The following is a 20,759-nucleotide window of genomic DNA, read 5'->3' as shown; positions in this document are numbered from 1 at the left end:
AAAAAGTTAAATGTATCACCTAGCAGATTGAAACGAAAAGTCACGATTTTATAAATGATTGTTAGGTACTTCACTAGGCCCTTTAATAACTTTAAGCAACAAAGAAAAGATTATCTTCTCTACCAAAGTACTAACGAAGACCCAGTATATCACAGTATATGCTCCACCATTATCATTATCACAAGCAGAGATATATATAACTTCGTATAAGATAAATAAAGTCTAAGAAAGAAACGTGCCTCGGACGGCAAAGAAAAAGTCATTCTCGAATAGATGGCGCCATTACCTTTGGCCTATTCTCGGCTAGATGGCGTTAACGACAGTTTGGTTTTTAACTGTTTTTTAACAATTTTAACACATATCAATGAAAGAACATGGGTCAGTATGGAACAATAAAAATTAAGAATCATTTATCCGTAAACATATTTTGATTATTTTATACATTTTCAATTTTATTTTAAGTTTTAATCGTGTGTCGATAGATGGCAGTAAATGTACCGTGACTACAAAATTGACAATGACAGGACCCCTCTATACTATCTATTCTTTTTATCACAAGTATTTATTCATTTTCGTAACGACAGGCGTAATCTGTTATTCTCGAGATGACATTAGCAAAGCTTCTCAAACAGAGATTGCGTTATAGTCAGACCTTGGTGCTGTTTGTCCGATACTGCCACGTAGGCCAATGTTCAAATAAATAATTTATGATATTTTAACTTTAAGACATGCATAGAACACGAAATATACTTATTAGCTCAATAGTGGGACCGGATTTTTGCACGAAAAGTTTTGATAATTCTAAAGTTGAAAAAGTGATACTTATCTGATATAGGACATATTTTTAAGCATATATGCTATATATGATGAAAAGTTAGAACGAGCGTTAGATATAAATTAGGTATTTATATATTTTTAGTAATGATTTTTTAATATTGAATTAAAGTGCAATGTTTAAGTTCCATTGTTTATAATATGTATGACGCTTTATAATGTAAAATTATTAGAAATTTTTTTAACGTGCTTCTTTGTCAAACTACAATTAGCTTATTATTTTGTCGATATTGAATTAAAGTTTAATAAATCCACAACAACATATCTAAATTTATAAGTTAATAGGCAAGCTAAAAAGCTAGAAGAATAAGATATATGCTTTAGAATTAATATGCGTTTTTTGTCCTATAAGATCTAATATTGAATTAGAGTCTGTAAAAATAAGTCTATTACTATAAAATAATATATGCAGCGTATATATGGAAAGTAAGAAATTTCTGTGTGTAGCTTGCATTGTAATAGTAAAATCTAGTTAAAAAGGCGCGAAATTCATAGATACGCCGCGCTGGTCCGTCCGTCGCCGGCGCGGCGCTCGAGAGCCTATCATAGCCTACCTATACCTCGCCCCTCGCCCCACCTCCCGCTCAGTAGCACTGTCTGTCTTTTCTTATCATTCATTTGTTTGTTTACCGTGCACATATATAAATTATATGCGGACATTACGTGAAATTAAAATATCTTATTAAGTAAAAATACCTACAGCTGGTCAATCGGATCTTGTCAGTAGAAAGAGGCGGCAAATTTAAAAATGTAGGCGCGAAGGGATATCGTTCCATAGAAAATTTGAATTTCGCGCCTTTTTTTAGTGACAAGATTTGCTTGACCAGCTATATTTCATTATCTTGACTAATATTGTAATAAAAATGTACAATATATTCACAACTATTTTTTACTATAAAATAAAATAAAATAAAATAAAATAATCTTTATTGCAACTTTGAGTTGTTACATAACATTGGTTCCTGGCTCTCAAAGTAGGTTTCCCTGTGTCTCAAGAGCCAGTTCCTTCCCAATTACAAGCGTAGGTAATGTTACAATGTTAGACATTTTATATGACATATTAACAATATTAAAATTAATTTTAAAGACAGATGAAACTGTGATGTGTGTGTACGCGCGCGTGTGTGAGTATTCTGTGTCTGATTTTTAGAATATGTGTGTGTTTCTGTGTGTTTACGCGCGTGTGTGTCTGGTTATTTTAGAATGTATGTACTAGAACACGCATCGTAATAGCTCTTCTGCTTCAGTATAACTTAATGATTTTAACCAAATCTTAATTTTGTTTTTTAATTGAAAATTACTAATGTTGTTTATATTAAGGGTTTTGTGTGCTTTGTTATATAAGTATGGTGCCAAAAATGAAAAATGCCTTTTAGACCATGCACTATTACAGCGAGGTACGGGGTAGTGAGCTATGCGTTTGTTGCCAAATGTGATTGTAGGGGCTATTAGTCTGTGGTATCTGCGTAATGTTTGATAAATGATAAAACTATACATAGTTTGTCAAAGGACTGTCTCATTTCAAACATAGACTGGGAGAATCATCATACTATCTTTGACTTACACTAGTACTAGCACCCAAAAGAAAAGGATGAATATAGTTTTTTGTTTTTATTTACTAACAAATTGGTTTGACCAACTATACCTATTTCTGGTTCCTATTGTCATGTCCTGTCCTATTCAACGTCAATATCATTATCATCATATTATGTATATTATAAACCAACTGCTCAATATTACACGGTATACATCCTGAATATACAATAAGGTAAGTGGCCTCACTTACCTTATTGTATATTCCGTGTGGGCCGTATATGCCTATACGGCCCACACGGAATACGTATGCCTCACCTTAAATTAAAATGGTTTTTTTTTAATAAACAGGACATGAAGTATGAAAAACTCACTCAAATAGGTTTCTCATTTATTTAAGTTTCTTCATTATACCAAAATAGTTATAATAATATTACGATACTCTTGGAAAATATACCTTTTATAAAAGTCCTATTATGGGCCTTATTGAACACTACCAGAGTATTACTTAATCCCGCAAAAAATAATCATTTTGACAGTAGGTAATAACAGATTTTATTGTTTTTAACTTAAGAGTTATACATATACAAATAACAATATTTGATACTTCATAACAGGAGGATTTATTTATAATAAGTGAAAATAATTATTTTGGGTCTTAATAACTAAAGATATAAAAATTGTCTATTTTACGCGAAAATAGTAGGTAACTAAACATAAATCTTTATTAGTTACAGTAGTCTCATCCTTTAACATCTGGGGGCATGGCAGTGCCCCCGCCAAGACGAGAAAAGCGCAAGGGCACTATCTACCTTTTCTCGAAGCGCTTTGTCGTTTTTTGGAACCCTCATAACTTGGGGTTGGATTATACCAGATAAACAAAGTTCTCGGACTTATTAAGCATATCAATTGCATAGCTCTTATACTTTAGATTTTATTCATATCTAAAAACTTCGATTTCGTCACTGACTCACTCACTTGATGATCATCAATACCGGGTACTTCCTGAAGTCCTCTAAGAAGCTGAAATTTGGTATGTAAGATAGTTTTAGTACACAAACAACAAATAAATTCAAAAAAATTTTATCCCTAAGGGGATGAAGATGGGGTTTAATTTTGTATGGGAAATCAATAATCACTGAACCGATTTAGTTGAAATTTGGTATGTAGATAGGTATTGTTATGGGGAAGGATATAGAATAGATTTCAACCTCAAAGTTTACCCTTACGGGGTGAAGGCAGATTTCAACCCCAAAGTTTACCCTTACGGGGTGAAGGGTTTATATGGGGAATCAGTAAGAAGTACATTGTGTAACAGATGCCCCCAGATACTTATTTCAGGATTTTTAATATTAAATCACCCCCAACCCTTTAAATTAGGGGATGGAAGATTGTCATAAACAACTTACAAAAAGAAGTGAAATCCCATCAAAAACATTTTGATGTAAAATGTTGCCCAAACGAAACCATAAGGCTCGCACTGTCAAAAAGTTATCAGATCTCTTGCTAAGCTTCTAACTCTTCAAGCCCTCTAACTTTACTAGCTCTACACCAAAAGTGAGTGGCTTGGCCGTTTCGTTTCTACAAGAACTATTGTATGTAAGTATAATACAAAAACCGCCCAAATGCGAGTCGCACTCGCGTTCCAAGGGTTCTGTACTTTACACAATTTTAAAACCCCGTAGGGATCGGAAAACTAGGTACTTAAGTCCGACTCACGCTTGACTGCACATTTCTAATAGGTTTTCCTGTCATCTATAGGAAAAGAGCTAATATGTGTATTTTTTTCATAATTTTAGACCCAGTAGATTCGGAGATAAGGGGGGGGGGGGCGGAATGGTCATTTTTTGCGTATTTTCTTAAATAACTTCTAAACTATTTATTTTAAAATTATGAATAAATATATCTGACATTCTTACAATGAGCCCCTTCATTTGATATATATATATTTTTTTTTGAATTTCTATTATTTACTTTACATGTATGTCCTTGGGCTATAGACTTACATGTGTATACCAAATTTCAACTTATTGGTGCAGTAGTTGCGGAGCAAATAGGCTGTGACAGACGGACAGCCAGACACACGAGTGATCCTATAAGGGTTCAGTATTTTTCCTTTTGAGGTACGGAACCCTAAAAATAATGAATTTAATAAATTTTTCACCTTATGCCCATGTGGCGGTAGCGAAACAGTCAAGCCACATATTTTGACTAAGGTGTAGAGTTAGTGAAGTTAGGGCTTGTAGAGTTTGAAGCTTGGCTCGACAAGAGATCTGACAACTTTTTGACAGTGCTAGTCTTATGGTTTCGTCTTAGCAACAAAATTTACATGAAAATGTGTTTGGTGGGATATTTTTTTACAGTATAAATATTTATTCGTAACAGTAAGTATTATCTTTTAACATAATTTTTACAGTACATGTGGTGCTACATTACGACACCGGTGCTATAATAAGCACGTTAAAACACTCCCTTTGACCGTGTTTTAAAATTCGTCACTTGTTGCAAAATATCGATTTTTCGCAATTCTATCGTAAAAGAAAAGAAAACTAACGAAGAGGTTTTACGCATACTAAAATTTTTCCGTAACTTTTGAATAAAACCATTTATAACCATAATAATACTCAAAATGCTTCCCTTTACATTCTATGCACATATATTCACTCGCTCGGACCATTTTTGGAAGCATGAGGCCCAATCACTTGACTGCAATTTTTCGACGTGGTGATGAAACGTAGTAACTGCCTTATCCGGGGTCTTAAATGTCAAACCCCAAATTAAATCCTTAATTTTGGGAAATAGATAGAAGTCACAGGGTGCAATGTCTGGATTATAATCCGTATAAGAGACATTTTCCACGTTTTCGTAATTAAAAAATGTTTTTGCCTTTATTGCGGTATCGGTGGACGCATTATTATGACGCAGGAGGATGCGGCTTCTCGGTCGTCTCTCGCGGTCTTTTTCAATGACTGCGAGCACACAAATGGTAGTGTACTGCTCAGTATTTAACGTTCTTTTATTATTTAAAAGTACGGTACAAAAATGTCGCGTTTAAAAAAAACAGACGATCAAAATGTTTGGCAACGCTTTTGGCTTGTTGAACTTGTATGGGCCTCCTGTCACCTTCGAAAGACCCATTGACTGGACTAATGCCTTTTTTCCGGATCGTAGCAGTAAATCCAGGTTTCATCTCCTTTAACGATGTTATATACAGCATTTGAACTTCCTTGCATATACTTACGCAGCATTTCTCGGCACCAGTCAAAAAGTACCTGTTTTTGGACTGAAGTTAATTCGTGAGGAATCCAAAGACAACAAGGCTTCCTGACTTTTAAATATTCTTGTAAAATCTTTTGTATTTGTCTGAACCTATCCCTAATTGTCCTCAAATTTCGTCATAGGTGATTCGTGGGTTTTCTTCAATGAGTCGTCTCACAGTAGCCACGTTTCCTTGAATGATCGCCGTGGACGGTCGACCATCACGAAAATCATTACCTAGAATAATACTGTCTCTACTAAATTCACCATACCAACGCCTCACGATGCTCTGATGTGGTGCTTCAATCCCAAAAGCATTTTGAAGGCAAGCACTACACTCTTGCGGAGTAAGCGAACTTTTAAAATCATAACAAAATCATAGCTCTAAAAATATTTTCGCGTTAAAGCCACGTTCAACGCACTGACTTACTTTGACAAGCCATTAAAAACAAAAGACGATCGATTTGTCGCCAACATTTGTCACATTCCATAATCAAAAGCCTGTATTTTTTTTAAATATACAATTCATAATTTAATGCAAAACATTCAGTGTGGCCTATGTAGTAGGAGAGAGGGGGAGTTTGTTAAGAACTATAGACAACAGAAGAGGAAGAATGCTTGGGCACCTGATACGACACGACGAATTTATCAAAAATATCATAGAAGGGAAAGTTGAAGCAAACAGGAAGAGGGGAAGACCAAGGAGAGCGTACATGGATCAAATAAAGGAAAAGATCAACGTCGTGTCGTATCGGGCTGTCAAAGAGAAGGCGGAGGACCGCCAAACATGGAAATTCCACCGACCTATGTATTAACAAAAAAAAGTCACTTGTAATTAGTTACTGCCTTAAAAAAGTATAAGTGCCTCAATGTTATTAGACTTTTTGATTCTTTAAAACGTCTTTAGGTCAATAAAGCAAGTTAAAAAATATTAGAGTTAGACCAAGAAAAGTCTGCAGCAATTTTGACAGCCCACACAGTGCAAGTGTTATTTATAAGTCATAATTTCATAGAAGTTTCTTCAAATCGACCTTATTAATAAGAGATTAAAAATATTGAAAATTATCTTAAAATATTTTAATCTAATATTTCATCTCATACGTTCAATAAGGCCCGGGACTAGACCTTTTTACCTGCACTGACAGTGGGCCTTCTTAGCAACAAGTAGAAATTCAGAATAATTGGGAATAATAGGGAGCAACTGCTATTTTTGAATGCTGGGCCTTGTTACCCGCCGGGCCTCATATGCCTGCACCTCACCTACCTTATTTATTTGTTTTACAAGGGGAAAAGTTGTTGATTAACCGCTCGTGCTAATATTGATACCCAAACAAGCGAAACAATTTTTTTTATTAAATAGGAGGCAAACGAGCAGACGGATCACCTGGTGGTTAGCGATTACCGCCGCCCATGGACACCCGCAACACCAGAAGGGTTGCAAGCACGTTGCCGACCTTTAAGATGGGGGTCTTTGAAGGTTTGAAGGTCGTATCGGACAGTTCATTCCACAGTTTGGCTGTGCGAGGCAGGAAGCACATTCACAAATTCAAACATTCTAAAATTGAACCACGAGCGGAGCGAGTGGTTCGTAAAGTTGAACCTTGAGCGTAGTGAAGGTTTCAAGGGACGAAGGTTAAATAAAATTTTCACCACATCAGCTCGTAAAGGCCCTCTTGATTGTTCGAAACGGATAAGAAAAGTGGCATTTAATTTGATGCAAATTTTGAGTTGTTACCGTAGGTAAATTGGATCAGTTGGTTGGTAATATTGACTTTAAAATGATAAATATTGAATAACGTTAGTTTGAAATTGATTTTATGATAAAGTAAATATTATCGGAGATGATCGCTCTTATAAAATGTATGTCGCTAGTCATTTATAACCTAAAAGCGCCAAATTAAGCAAAATTATATTGAAATGACACCTGTGTATTGAATTTGAAGAATACTTTAACAAGGGTAGTTATCTGTATGAAAATGCACCTAAAATAATTTTCAAATGTATCTATTATTTCTATACTTAACACGATAACGAATTCTACGTAAACGAAACCGCGGGCAATCCCTAGTACATATAGAAATAAATAAGGGAAGGTAAGTTTCCATTAGTGTACTGTGTAAAATAACTATTTACCATTGATAATAATTTTATAAACGCTTTGCGTATTTTTAAGGGCACCGCGCTAACCGCTAGCCCGCGACCGTCGATCGCTGCCTCCTGCCACGGCGCACAGCGCGGCGCGCGCAAACGCCGCGCGTTTGAAATGTAACTTAATATAAGCTCGGAATGCATACTTACGTATCAGTATTTAGTGTCGCCGTGATTTTATATTTCTAATCTTTTGTGTGAGAAGTAAGATCTTTATTATGACCGTGTAATATTAACTCTACAAACTTTAATTCAATATTGGCTATACTGCTTAACGAGAAATCAATATCTAGACAAGCACATTGTCTACATTTCTAACTTTTTACATGTATACTAAGTTGATAGATAATATCGTAATTTTGCAATATCAGCTACTCTAATTCTGTATTTACATAATAATTCCTGTTTTTACGTACACCAGAAAGCAGCTGTTCCAGATTTCTAAAAACCGAATATTGTGAATAAATTAAAGTGTTATTGAATATGTTAAAGTTTTTTGTAACTTTAATTTTATATTTACATAGTTATTTAGCAAAAATTGAAAATTTAAATATGGCCGAACGCTCCACCTAAAATTTTCTAACTTTTTAGATGAATGTTATTTAACATGCTTACAATAACATATCAAAAAAGAAAAAACTTTAATGTTATCAAAACCCATTTTTGTTCCACCGCTGGTCTATATAGCACCATGGTATATAAGACAATTTCAATGTTTCCTGTAGAATACTTAATACGCTTTCAAAAAAATACAGAAAACCCTATAAATCTTCATATTCTAATTTCAATTACCATAAAATGGGGTGAGTTGGGTGAAATTTGACTTTCAAACCTCGATAAAATTTTATTTTTACATGTGAAAACTGAATGGTGTATATAATAAGTGGTACGGACGTTTGTATTTTATTTTGGGTATTTCCATTTCATAACTTTGACGATAAAGAGGAAAACCCACCTCACCCCGTAGTGCCTCGTATTTGGGGTAAGAGGTGTTTTCATACAAAGGTGATTTTGGAAGATTGTTGGATCGATTTTTTTTATTATGCGTATTACTATAGCCCCAATTGGAATACATTATTTTTGTAGCAGTAGCCTTAAAAACCCTTCTCAGTCCCCTCTCAAACCTTATCTCCCCATTCATAACCCACCTCTCCCTGCGAAACCTACTCACCCCGTTTTACGGTATTCGAAAAGAGCACTAACTGAAGTAGTGAACGTGTTTGACATGTATTGGTATTGTTCTATTTTAGATTAATTTTAAATTGGGTGTTTAATAGTCAGGTATTAGTGCAACAAGAGAGCAAAGTTTGATATTGTTCGTGCTTATTTTGAGTCCCGTACAAGCGAAATATTCTATAATCGCTCGATACGCTCGTGAATCTAATCTAGTTTGTTGAGCGTAGCATGAGAATCAAAATATGTAAGTCACGAGATGTAAGTAACTTTGATCTCGTGTTGAGATTTTGCTCACTGTTTTTAAGCAGCGAAGTATCTTTGTTCAAGCTGCTGAAGTGAAACTTAGTTTTCAAACGCAATCACGGGCGCAACAATATTGCAAAGGTTAGGAACCATTGTCCAGAATCATAAATTCGTTTTTCGCGCCGTCAAGCAGATTTAACGATTATGTCAAACAATAAACAATAATCGTGACTACATCATGTTCCTTGTAAAACATATTTTCTTGACCATAAAACTTCCTAAAATAACTTCAGAGACTTTACAAATTGTTAATAGGTACTTAGATAAGAAAGAAAGAAAGAACTTAAGATTGAATTCAAGAAAAAAATACAGACCTATCATTGCAAAAAACTTGAAAGAGCCAGTATAAGTACGCTTCCATCGGAATGATAGTTTTTTGCTACGAAAGTTTATCATTTCATCGATACCTACAAGAAGTTTTTGTTCAAGTTCAATTAGTCGTTTTTAGGATTCCGTAGGGTACTAGAAACAAAAACATCGTGAAAGTAAATCTTCGTAGACTTTCAATGAAATAGCGAACATGATCGGTTTCAGTTGTGTCAACGGTTGAGTTTTCGCGCAACTCTTCTCTTGTTAGTAAAAAGCTCTTGTGACGTCACAGGTTCTACGAAGGGGCTTAATTTTGCTTATTATAATATACTTACATAATACCCACTAATAGCTCCGTCGAAGGAAGGCAGCCTATTGTAACGGATGGGTAACTACGGAACCCTACACTGAGCATAGCCCGACAAGGTCTTGATCGGTGTTCATTGGGTGTTTTTTATCGCCTACAAGGACCGCCCGCCGTGCTCGCCGGGTGCCAACAAATACCTATTAAATAACGGCTATTGAAACTGCTGGTGACATGTCCCTGTACAATACGTGACAATAATGCAGTGGGCAAGTAGGAAAGCGGACCCTGGCAAAGGCCGGGATAACGCTAGGTAGAAGAAAAATGCAGTGGGCACACTTGTAGTCAATTGCTATTTGCTATATTTTAATGAGGGTTAAATTTTACACTTGAGACGTTTGTACACGTAAGATAAACGTACTAGTGCTCGACATGCTAATGCCCAATAGATGACACCTTGCTCTATTGACAATGACTTGAGTTTCAAGATGACATGTACTGGGACCGCGTCGAGCACCAGTACGTTTATCTCGGTTTGTAGTATGTATTCAATATACGCGATATAATACGTTTCAATAGTTTTATTACTTGACAGAACCGTTAAGATATTTTTTTGATTTTGTAATTTCTTCAAATGTTTGACCCAGTTGAAGATCCTCTACTTTTGATGCTAACTTTACAATTATAGCCACTTACATACCTGTAGCAATATTTAGGTGGAGCACGGACCATATTTCAATATATGATCCGTGGGTGGAGTGTTTTCCTAAGGAAAACCTTCGGCGACCTAAATTGACGTAATGTCGACATTGTCGACTGGACAAACAGATCGTAACTTCTGTTCGATTGCCCAAATGTTTAGTTGTTTACCCCTCGTTGGGGGTCGGCCCTACCAGTACCTTGTATATATAAGTACCGTAAAATGGAGTGAGTTGGGTGAAATTTGACTTTCAAACCTCGATAAAATTTTATTTTTACATGTGGAAACTGAATGGTGTATATAATTAATAAGTGGTTCGGACGTTTGTATTTTATTTTGGGTAGTTCCATTTCATAGCTTTGACGATAAAGAGGAAAACTCACCTCACCCCGTAGTGCCTCGTATTTGGGGTGAGAGGGTTTTTCATACAAAGGTGATTTTGGAAGATTGTTGGATCGATTTTTTTTATTATGCGTATTACTATAGCCCCATTTTAAATTGGAATACATTATTTTTGTAGCAGTTCTCACCCCCCTCTCAAACCTTCTCTCCCCATTCATAACCCAACTCTCCCCGCGAAACCTACTCACCCCGTTTTACGGTAACTAGCCACCCGCCCCGTCTACATATGAGTAAATAGGTCTAAAATAGCATAATTACCTATTCGTGAAAGAAATACGTGCTTTTCGCATTTTGATGCGATCTGCAAACATAGAGGTGGTCAATATTTGAAAGCTTAAAGCGGTTTTGTCAACATATGTCCAATATGAGTTGTGAGCGACTTGGGCAAGGTGAGTAGGTATCATGTGTGTTGCTATAAGCTTAAAGATGATCTTATATTTTTCACCACATCATTAAATATAATTACTTATATACATAATAATACCTTTGTACAAGTACTTATTCAAAGGTAGGTACATAGTAGGTACTCTAGTCTAAGTAAATAAGTTCTCCATGATTATTTTGGCAAGTATTTTAACAACCGTCAATACCGTCATCGTCAGTCAAACGTGCTTTGAATTGAATAATGACGTGCAACTGTAATAAATACGTATCGATACTTTGTATTCTAGTTATATAATTGTTGGAACAACTAAATATCAGCAGTTTTATTTTTAGAAACGTTATTATTGATATTTTGGACTCGAATTTATTTGCAATTGTTACTGTAAAAGATATTATGAGTCATGTTTGTACATATGTATTATGTTTACAATTTCTTTGTTCATTTATCGTTTATGTATATGTTAAATTCAGAAACATCATGTAAAATTTTATACTTATTTTAATACGTAATGTACAATTGCGTTGTGTTTTTTTTTATTTAAAAAATGTACAAGTGTGTACTCTCTGTGTTTAACAGACAACTTGTTTACTGTGATCAACGCAGATCAACGGTAAGTATATAATTGTATAATAGACTAATATTATTATTTTTAGTTAACATGTTAGTGTGAAATGTTACTAACACGCTAATTAATAATAAACATGTCAAGTTTTAACCGATCAATATTTTTTACGATATTGTCATGGTATCTATATTACACTATGGATTTTTAATGACCAATGCACAACAGCTATGACAGAATTTAATAAACTTTTTTTCACCACACCAGCTCGGAAAGGCTTACTTTGCACTTCAAAAACTGATAGCAAAGTTGCATTTTATTCACATGTGAGGCAAAGTAATCAAATGCAAATTTTGAGTTGTTTCCTTATGTTTTCTGGTAGAATTGACTTTTAAATGATGATTTTGGATGATAAATATTTATTAACATTCATTTGGATTTGATTTGGTTTGATTACTCGCTACGCTCGTGGTTCAATTTTGGAATCTTTCGCTTGCTCGGGTATCAATATTAGCACGAGGGGTTAAACAACAACTTTGCCCCCTTGTAAAACAAATAACTATTTATAGTTAATAAAAAGTATTTCATCATCTAATGCCAATAGCCAACTGCATAGCCATGTGAACTACTGTTGAGCACTAGTTTTTACAACACATTTAATATCGAGTTACTATAATTATAACGTGCGCTCGCTCGTTTCGAGCCGATTGTTTCCAATGAACAGGTATTACTGAAGCTGAAACGACTTATGTGACTACGGTTTTCATATAGAAATAAGACTTTATAGAAATGTATTTATGGTAGAATACTTCGTCAGTCGCACTCTGCGAAACACACACAATACTCTTTTGTTTCACAACTGGCCGTTTTTAACTTGAACTTTAGGAATGGTGAGTTATGTTGGTACAGTCATCTTCATGTAATTTATGTACCTATACGTAAATAAAGTATCTATAAGGATTTTTTTTAAGTTTTCGTTGGAACGTGACTTTTAAGATCGTGGTCACAGGTAGACTCAACTAAGCCCAAATTACTTATTGTCAAAATAAGATCCGGTAGATTTTATAAAAAATAAACAAAATCATTTCATGAGAGTTTTGTTTATTTATCGATTATAAAACACTAATTTTAAATAGGTACGCGATTAAGTCCCGTTGTGCAATTTAATAATATTATCGATTATAATTCTCAATTGTAACGGTATTGTTATAGTTAATTGAAAGACTCAACCTTGGCGATAAATAACTCTATTGTATTCACTATAAATAATCTGTAATTTACTATTGTATAGAATAGAATCTAAATAATAGAGTAGGTTTTAAATACCCTTTTAATTACCAAACCAGTTTTTTTTTCAAATTGCTGTCACGGTAGGTACTTACTTTGTCGATAAAAATACATTTTTGTTTGAAACCGACAACTGACATATTATACTCACTTAGTACGACATTTGTTATACGAATATATGATGACAGATAATTTATCGTGGCGATATAAGCATTACTTTTTGTTTTTTGTTCGTTTTTTTTTATCGTTACACATTAAACTAAAAGCCGCGTAGCTTATTTTATTTAGTTATAATTTAATAATTAATTATTGTTAGTGATTAGCTACATTGATGAACTACTTAAATATATTATGTAGGTGAGCGGTGAGTATTAGGTAAATGGTATACTTTTTTTCTGAAAATTCCCAGAAATGTATTTGTTATATGTAATAATCTCTATGCTAAGGGCGGATAAAATGCAAACTACTTTTTGATTAAGTACCTACATATTTTCAAGGCAAGATACTGACTGTGTAATTCACTTAGCAGATTTATTTGTGTACGCTTAGCTAATTACCACGACTATTGGCGGAGATACTTAGCGGTAATGAGTGTTACATAACTTAGTACCTACACTCAGGGATTGGCCAGTCTATTATTAGTTGATATTAACATATTTAATGATACTGCATTAATTAAATGATTGCAGATGCTACGCTAATTGGTAAAATTGTTTTATCTTTAAGAATAATAAAAATAGTTTTAATCGTAATCACTTTATGATTATTACCTATTTTTGTTTTATTTTACTGTCCCACAGCTGGGCAAATCTAAAGCCTCTCCTCTTGAGAATGTTGAAGTCTTCCGGTCATCTCATTTCCGGCCTACTTTTACCGTGATTCATCCCTGGCGTCTATTCTTTGGTGTCCCTTGTTCTATGTTTTTAGTTAATAGGAAATAAATAAAAATTAACGATCAATAAAAAACTTCAAAGAGAAATAAGAAAAAAAGTGACGCGAAATCATAAACTACATCGTTTTATCGATAAAAAACAAAAAGTGTATCCGCAGAACAAATCATAAAACGTTGGTCGTTTATAAATAGACTACCAGTGTTAACTGTAAAGTAATTAACTGGTAATTAGGACGAGTGCATCGCGTTCGTCGGTCAACGAGATAATTGAATCACGGCGTAATATGATTGCTGACAGCGAATTCATGTCATGTAGATGGGTGTCTTGTGACACTCGTGTTATTGTTATTTATGAATGAAATGAAATCATTTCTTTCCAGTAACTATGGTATATACTTAAATATACTTTGTCTATAAAAATATTTTTAGTTAGCTTTCTTTTTTATCAATGTATTTTGACAATGTCATTTTACAGCAAACTGTTAGCTGTTTATAAGTTTATTGTAGGATCAAATATACATAGGTACACAATATACAGCTAACATTTTATAGTTCTATAGTAAACTAAGTCATAAAAAAACTAAATTTCTAACTTAAGTTATTAGAAAAAAAAATTGAAAAAGCATTATCATTTCGGACCAACCATAAATTTGATTTAGGAAATCGTTACGTAACACTCTCATCACAAAATCACACAAGGATGCAATAAAATACACAATGCACAAAAGCTTGTTTCAACTTTAAACCCTCATAAATTCGTAATTTTATTACATCTGAGATATTGTACAAAACTGGTTGCCGGCGATTTAACCCATTCAGGGCCAGCGACTCAGCGTATGGGTCATGCTCAAACAGTTCCGCAGGGCCAGTGACTCACATGTGAGTCCTGAATAAATTCTGATTTAAACTTAAACGAAACGTAATTTGATGTAATAACGTAAGTAACATATAAGCTAACAATCACTTCTATAAGGCATATTAGGATAAAAATTATAAACACGTTTTTTTTAAATGAAAACAGGGTCTCGAATATTCAAGTTTGGTTTACTATCAGTCCAATATAGTAAATATACTGAAATTCTAGATACATAATGCGATGCAAGCAAACAGAAAAATCTATATTGAAAAAATACAATAAATATATATATTTCAGAAGTTATTGACAGGGCTCAAGGTATGGGTCACCGTGGCCTGGCGCTACTTGTAAAAACTGCTAATGTTTCCGTAGCAGGCTAAAATAAACTTTATTGGCTGGTTTTAAAGCTTATTTCATGTTGAAGCTGTTTGATATTGTACCATTTTACAACTGATTACTGTTTGGATGATGGTAAGCAACAATTTGTAGGAACCAAGCCGTAGTATAATAATATTTTGTTTTGTATGAGGGGTAAGGCAACGAGGATTTTTTCCCACTGTACTTTTATGTCATTATATTTGGTGATCGTTGTATTGTATCTTAGGCAATTACCTACTAACAATGATGTTAAAGTTAATTTTTTTTTCGTTTCAATATAGAACAAGGCGGTTGAAACAGTCACCACTAACTAATATGTATTGTATAACAAATAGTTTGTGACAAATATTTACAAATTTTTTCAAACATCGTGGTTCCTACGGCAGATTAGAGAGTAAGTACTATAATACATTTTAAGTTCTCTATTGTTACTAATATAATAGCGTTTACCAAAACAAAGATAATGACCGACCAGGTGTAAGCTTATCGGACACACTTGGACAATAAACAAGGAATGCATCCGAACGGCGGCGACGGTATTATCTTTCATGTGGTATTTGTCACAAGAGTTCAAGATGTGATTCATCCCATCCCCCCTATTTTTTTTTTTTTTTTTAATTTATTGCTAATAAACAAAAAACACTTAAAACTATTACAAAACTTCGCCAAACTGCGAAACAGTTTGTTGGCGAATGAAATACACCCAATTATACCTAAATGTTTATACCTTCATGCTTAATACTATGCTAATTACTAAACTAAATATGACTAACTTGCATTAGCGTAACTATTTAATAACAGACTTCTAATTTTTTTCTTAAATATTGTTTTTGTTGAAAATTAGAGATGTATTTTGGAGTAACATGGAAAATATTATTTAGTCACGATTTATTCGTTGGCGACTTTATACTCCTCCTGTGCTGTTTAGTGATTTCGTATTTTGCGTTGTTTTATCACAGAGTTCCCATAGCCATCTCCTGTTTTCATCATCAGATCAGCTCCATGTCATCATAATATTGCATTGTCATTCGATTTACATACGTATGCAAAATTTCATCTAAATCGGGAAACTGTTCTAATTTAACTTCCAAGATTTGCCCCAAAAAACAACAACAAAAAACACGGCAAGTTAAATAGAATCAGACTAAGCTAAGTTGGCAGCGATTTTGATAGCACAGGCTGAGTACCTAAGTGTAATTTAAATGTCATACATATATGAAATTATGACGTTTAAATTAACACATGCACAGGCTGGGCTATACAATTTGCTACCAACTTAGCTTGGTCAGACATTAAACGCTTGTAGAAAGTAAAAATATTCACTCCTACAAACTGCAATAATTAGTTTCTTTTTTTGATATCCACAGAAAATCGGTGGTTAGTAAAAATGTTGCATAATGCTGTCCAACTGGCCGGCTTCATAAGCGGCGATTTATTTACCGTTCGCGCCAGGCTCGAGACCCATAAGCTGAGTCATGCGTTTTAGCTAAAAACGATTTGTATGGTGGCCTGGCGTATTGTGTACGCTCGGCGGTTCGTGGCCATGAATGGGTTAACAACCCCAGTATAAAAACCACACCTGGCTCTGTATTCTCGACGGCACAATCAATTTGTTTGTACCTAGTCCTATCTGTGTTTTACTAATTACAAACCTCATCACCACAGGTGTGTTCGATCTAGGACAGATAACATTACTTAGGCACGTTTATTGCCCTGTGTACCTACAGACTACAGACATTAGAAATGTGTGCCTATCATTTGAATCTAACCCGAAATTTTCTCGGCTCGTCACTTTAATATGAACTAGTGGCGGGCCACAAATTATCGATAATAAGTAGGTATTATTTTTTTCTCTTTGGTTTGATATCTGATTTTGTTTTTTTTAATTCTAATACATGTAAAAATACAAGTATCTAGAAAATAATCTAGATATACTTAACCTTTTTTTGTATAATTCGGAATAGAATGTAATTTAACTCATGTGCTAACATAGACAAAATGGCTATTGATACGACTTCCAAATGCATAATATTATTTTTAGATGGTCTAACTGGATACATGTCTGTGTGATGTTGGGGCAGATAGCACGCAAGTGTCTGCTCGGACTAGTAATAGCGATGGCCGCTGTTACTCAATTATCCCAATTAGCTTGATCATATCCATCCGTTTCCCTGTTAACTCTATTTCTGATAGCTCCTGTTTGACCGTGGAGTGAATATAACTAAGAATAGTGTACTAAGTAAAAAATATTATATGCATACAAAACAATAAGATATGACACTACATATCTCGTGTAAAAAAAATACTTAAAGTTTAGAGTTCCGATTATCCGTATGAAAGGATTTTTTTATCCATTAACCTGTGTGATAAAAAAATTACATAAGTAGAATCTATTAACTTTACTATTGTATAATGGTGTGTTTTATTTTTTTAATCTAGGTATGAGCAACCCTGATAGCCACCATGTGAGATGTTGATTCGACGATCAATTGTTCCGATAGTCGTCTCAGCGAACGATCTCACCGCACAGAGTCTCGACCAACACAACACCTAAGATAGTTCGTTTTTTTAGCATTAGAAATAAGGTAAACAATCTTGATGTGTCTTTTAATTGAAAAACACATTTTAAAAATAAGTTACGGCAAATATGTAACAATTATGAAATACGATAATTTATATTCTTCTGCTTTCATAAGTAATAAGTAGTTTTTGATTTTTAAAAAGCGTTTTTCAATTAAAAGACATGGTCATGATGATCGCTTACCTTCTTGCAAGTTCTTTCAAATGCTAAAAAAAAACGAGAGATTAAGGGTCAGATGCACAAGGCGGTAGTCTTGGACGCGGATAGTCCGACGGTTCCTCTCTCTGCGGCCCTGACCACTGGCAGCTTGGGCCTTGCCCGCTATTGTTATTGTAATAAGTTATTTTGTTATTCTAAAATGACCTCGCTACAGTAACATAAATATTTCTTATTGTTTTTAAGGACTATATTTTCAATGACATCGATATGATGTCACAGAATAATGATGAATGAGTGATGTCAAAAGGTAAACAATACTGAAAATTATTATAATTAGAACTTGAGTCACATCATGTGTATTGGTTATTAATAGATTATATTTAACTTAGCAAGCTATCGCCAGGTAAATTTATGACGATCTGGCGGTCTAGCATGAGTTGCGTTCTTGCGCGCGATTTCATACATCAAGCGGGACTTGAAGTATGGACTCGCACGCGAGAACGCAACGAATGCTAGTGCTAGACCGCCAGGTGCTATCAAAATAACGAGATAGCTAATATTCGTAAATTCCTAATTCGTAAAGCGTTCCATCAATTATATTTTTACCCTTAGCTTAAACTTATTCGAAGCAATCGTTATTCTGGTCCGTCAATTATGCTGAAATTATGATAAGATTTGTGAATTGCAGCAATGAATTGAAACAGTTCAAACATCTGTTAGGTAGGTATCGATGAAGTCACGAATTTCTATACAAAATAGCTTTTTGGCCGATAACAACGTGATCTTGACTCGTTAACTTACATGTAGGAATATAATCACGTTCCGTGTAATAATACAGCAACATCGCAGTTAACGCACGAATAGTCGAACAATTCTAATTACAATTAAACTGCGTTAATATTCTAATGGGATATTGATTATAAAACGAACGATCGTTATCGATTAATGAAAAAAAAAGTAAAAAAACTCATTTTCGACAAGTGATTTTACCTCCATGAATGTCGATATCGATAAATTTATTTGATATGTATACTCGATAGGTGTTGAAGTTTTTGTTAACTTGTCCATGTAAGAAAGGTGATTCATCTTCTGTGAATTTTGAAAAGAAAATAAGGCACATATCGTACCCTAAAAATTTTAAAATTATTCCACAATTCAACAAAAAAAAGAGTACAGATGCCGAACTTAACGCCTCGTGGTTTTTCACCAGTCAAACATTGGGCTAAACAAAAACAGTTGGTTTAGTGCAGGATTTTAGAAAAATGTACTTCTTAGGTACTTAATTTATATAAAAAAAAATCCAGCTTGACCAGCGAATCAAAGGGAATAGAGCCACGAGTAACTATTTACGTATATTCATTGTGTATTGTTAATTTGTTACTCAGCCTCTCGGAACGACATCACAGCTTCTATATCCTCCGATGAATAGACGATTAAATTATGTAGGTACTTACCTACAATACCTACGTTATGTTGGTTGTATTTATACTTAGATGAGTTCTGTTAAATTTGACTCACCTCACTACCTGCTCGAAATTGAAATTATCCATATTATTATTTGCGTAGATGATGCGTCATTTAAAACTGCTTTTGTTGAAATATTTTAACTAAGCAGAAATAATTTAAGTAAAGAAGAATGATACTTAAGTTTAAACTAAACTACCTAACTACTATGAGTTATAGAGTGATAGTTAATACCTCAGACTTCATTTTTGCTTATAATTAAATAATTAATAAATCATATTAATGTGTACCTACTCTGTCGTAAGTTACACATAAATGCACCAAAAACATTTCCTTATTTTTGGAGTGCTTTAGCGGAAACCGCATGTTTTATAATTAAAACATCCTATCCTATTTTTATTAACTCCCTTTTAAATGGCATATACTTAAGTGTCCACACTGTCAACATTTTTCCTATATTTTAAATAATTTATTTTCCCTCTGTTCTGAACATTAAATTGTGTCAGCGGTAAACAAATACATAAACTGCTGTTCCTATTACCATAACCGTTATTTTACTGAATTTATTATTAGTATAGTATAGTAATTATGCTTGACGGTTACAGATGTACTGGGATGGAGCCAATTCTTTGTTCTGTCAGAAAAATTCATACACGCACCCTGATAGCGGTTATATTTGAACAAACATTTTTAGACACAGGAAGCCAACATACCTATAATTATATCACAAAAGATTATTTGTTACTTTTATTAGAATATTTTTCCCCTCTAAAAGAAAAATCATCCAATCCCTTCACTGTACATCTTCTGAAGTTAACTTAAAATGACTCTCATAAAAAATATTTTTATTATGCTCAAAAATACTCACGTCAAAAATACACAATCCGGCACGCCTCATATTGTCACACGATTTTCCACGATAAAAATAATCACAGCTTCGCACTAAAATTAACGCTTAAACACGTACAAATGCATCGTTCGTAAACATGCAGGTTTCAACTTTCGAATCCTATCGGAATCTAAAAAATGCCGCGTTCCCGCGCCACTCGCGCCGCGCAACATCTGACATTTTACACACTTTTTATACAAAACGCGATACACTTACACACTTTCGAGCGCTAAATCGACAAGTTCACGACACTTTTGACACTCGCACAACAAACCACATGTAGTCGGTCTAATTCGGACCGTCCCCGACTTGGCAAAACTACACAAAAGCGAATAGTTT

At 34.1% G+C, this 20,759-nt stretch overlaps 1 protein-coding gene across 1 annotated transcript in view; it reads right to left on the bottom strand.

The window, feature by feature from the left end:
- Positions 1–20,759, bottom strand: part of LOC134669976 (protein halfway) — a 50,373-nt gene extending 29,614 nt beyond the window's left edge. The window contains exon 1 of the mRNA XM_063527621.1: positions 20,400–20,759. Coding sequence (XP_063383691.1) covers positions 20,400–20,429 — 30 coding nt within the window. The 5' untranslated portion in view covers positions 20,430–20,759. The remainder of the gene's footprint in view (positions 1–20,399) is intronic.

The sequence above is a fragment of the Cydia fagiglandana genome, chromosome 13 (assembly GCF_963556715.1).
Source record: "Cydia fagiglandana chromosome 13, ilCydFagi1.1, whole genome shotgun sequence".
NCBI lineage: Eukaryota > Metazoa > Arthropoda > Insecta > Lepidoptera > Tortricidae > Cydia > Cydia fagiglandana.
The sequence above is the reverse complement of the archived record's forward strand: the minus strand, read 5'-3'. Positions and strand labels throughout refer to the sequence as shown.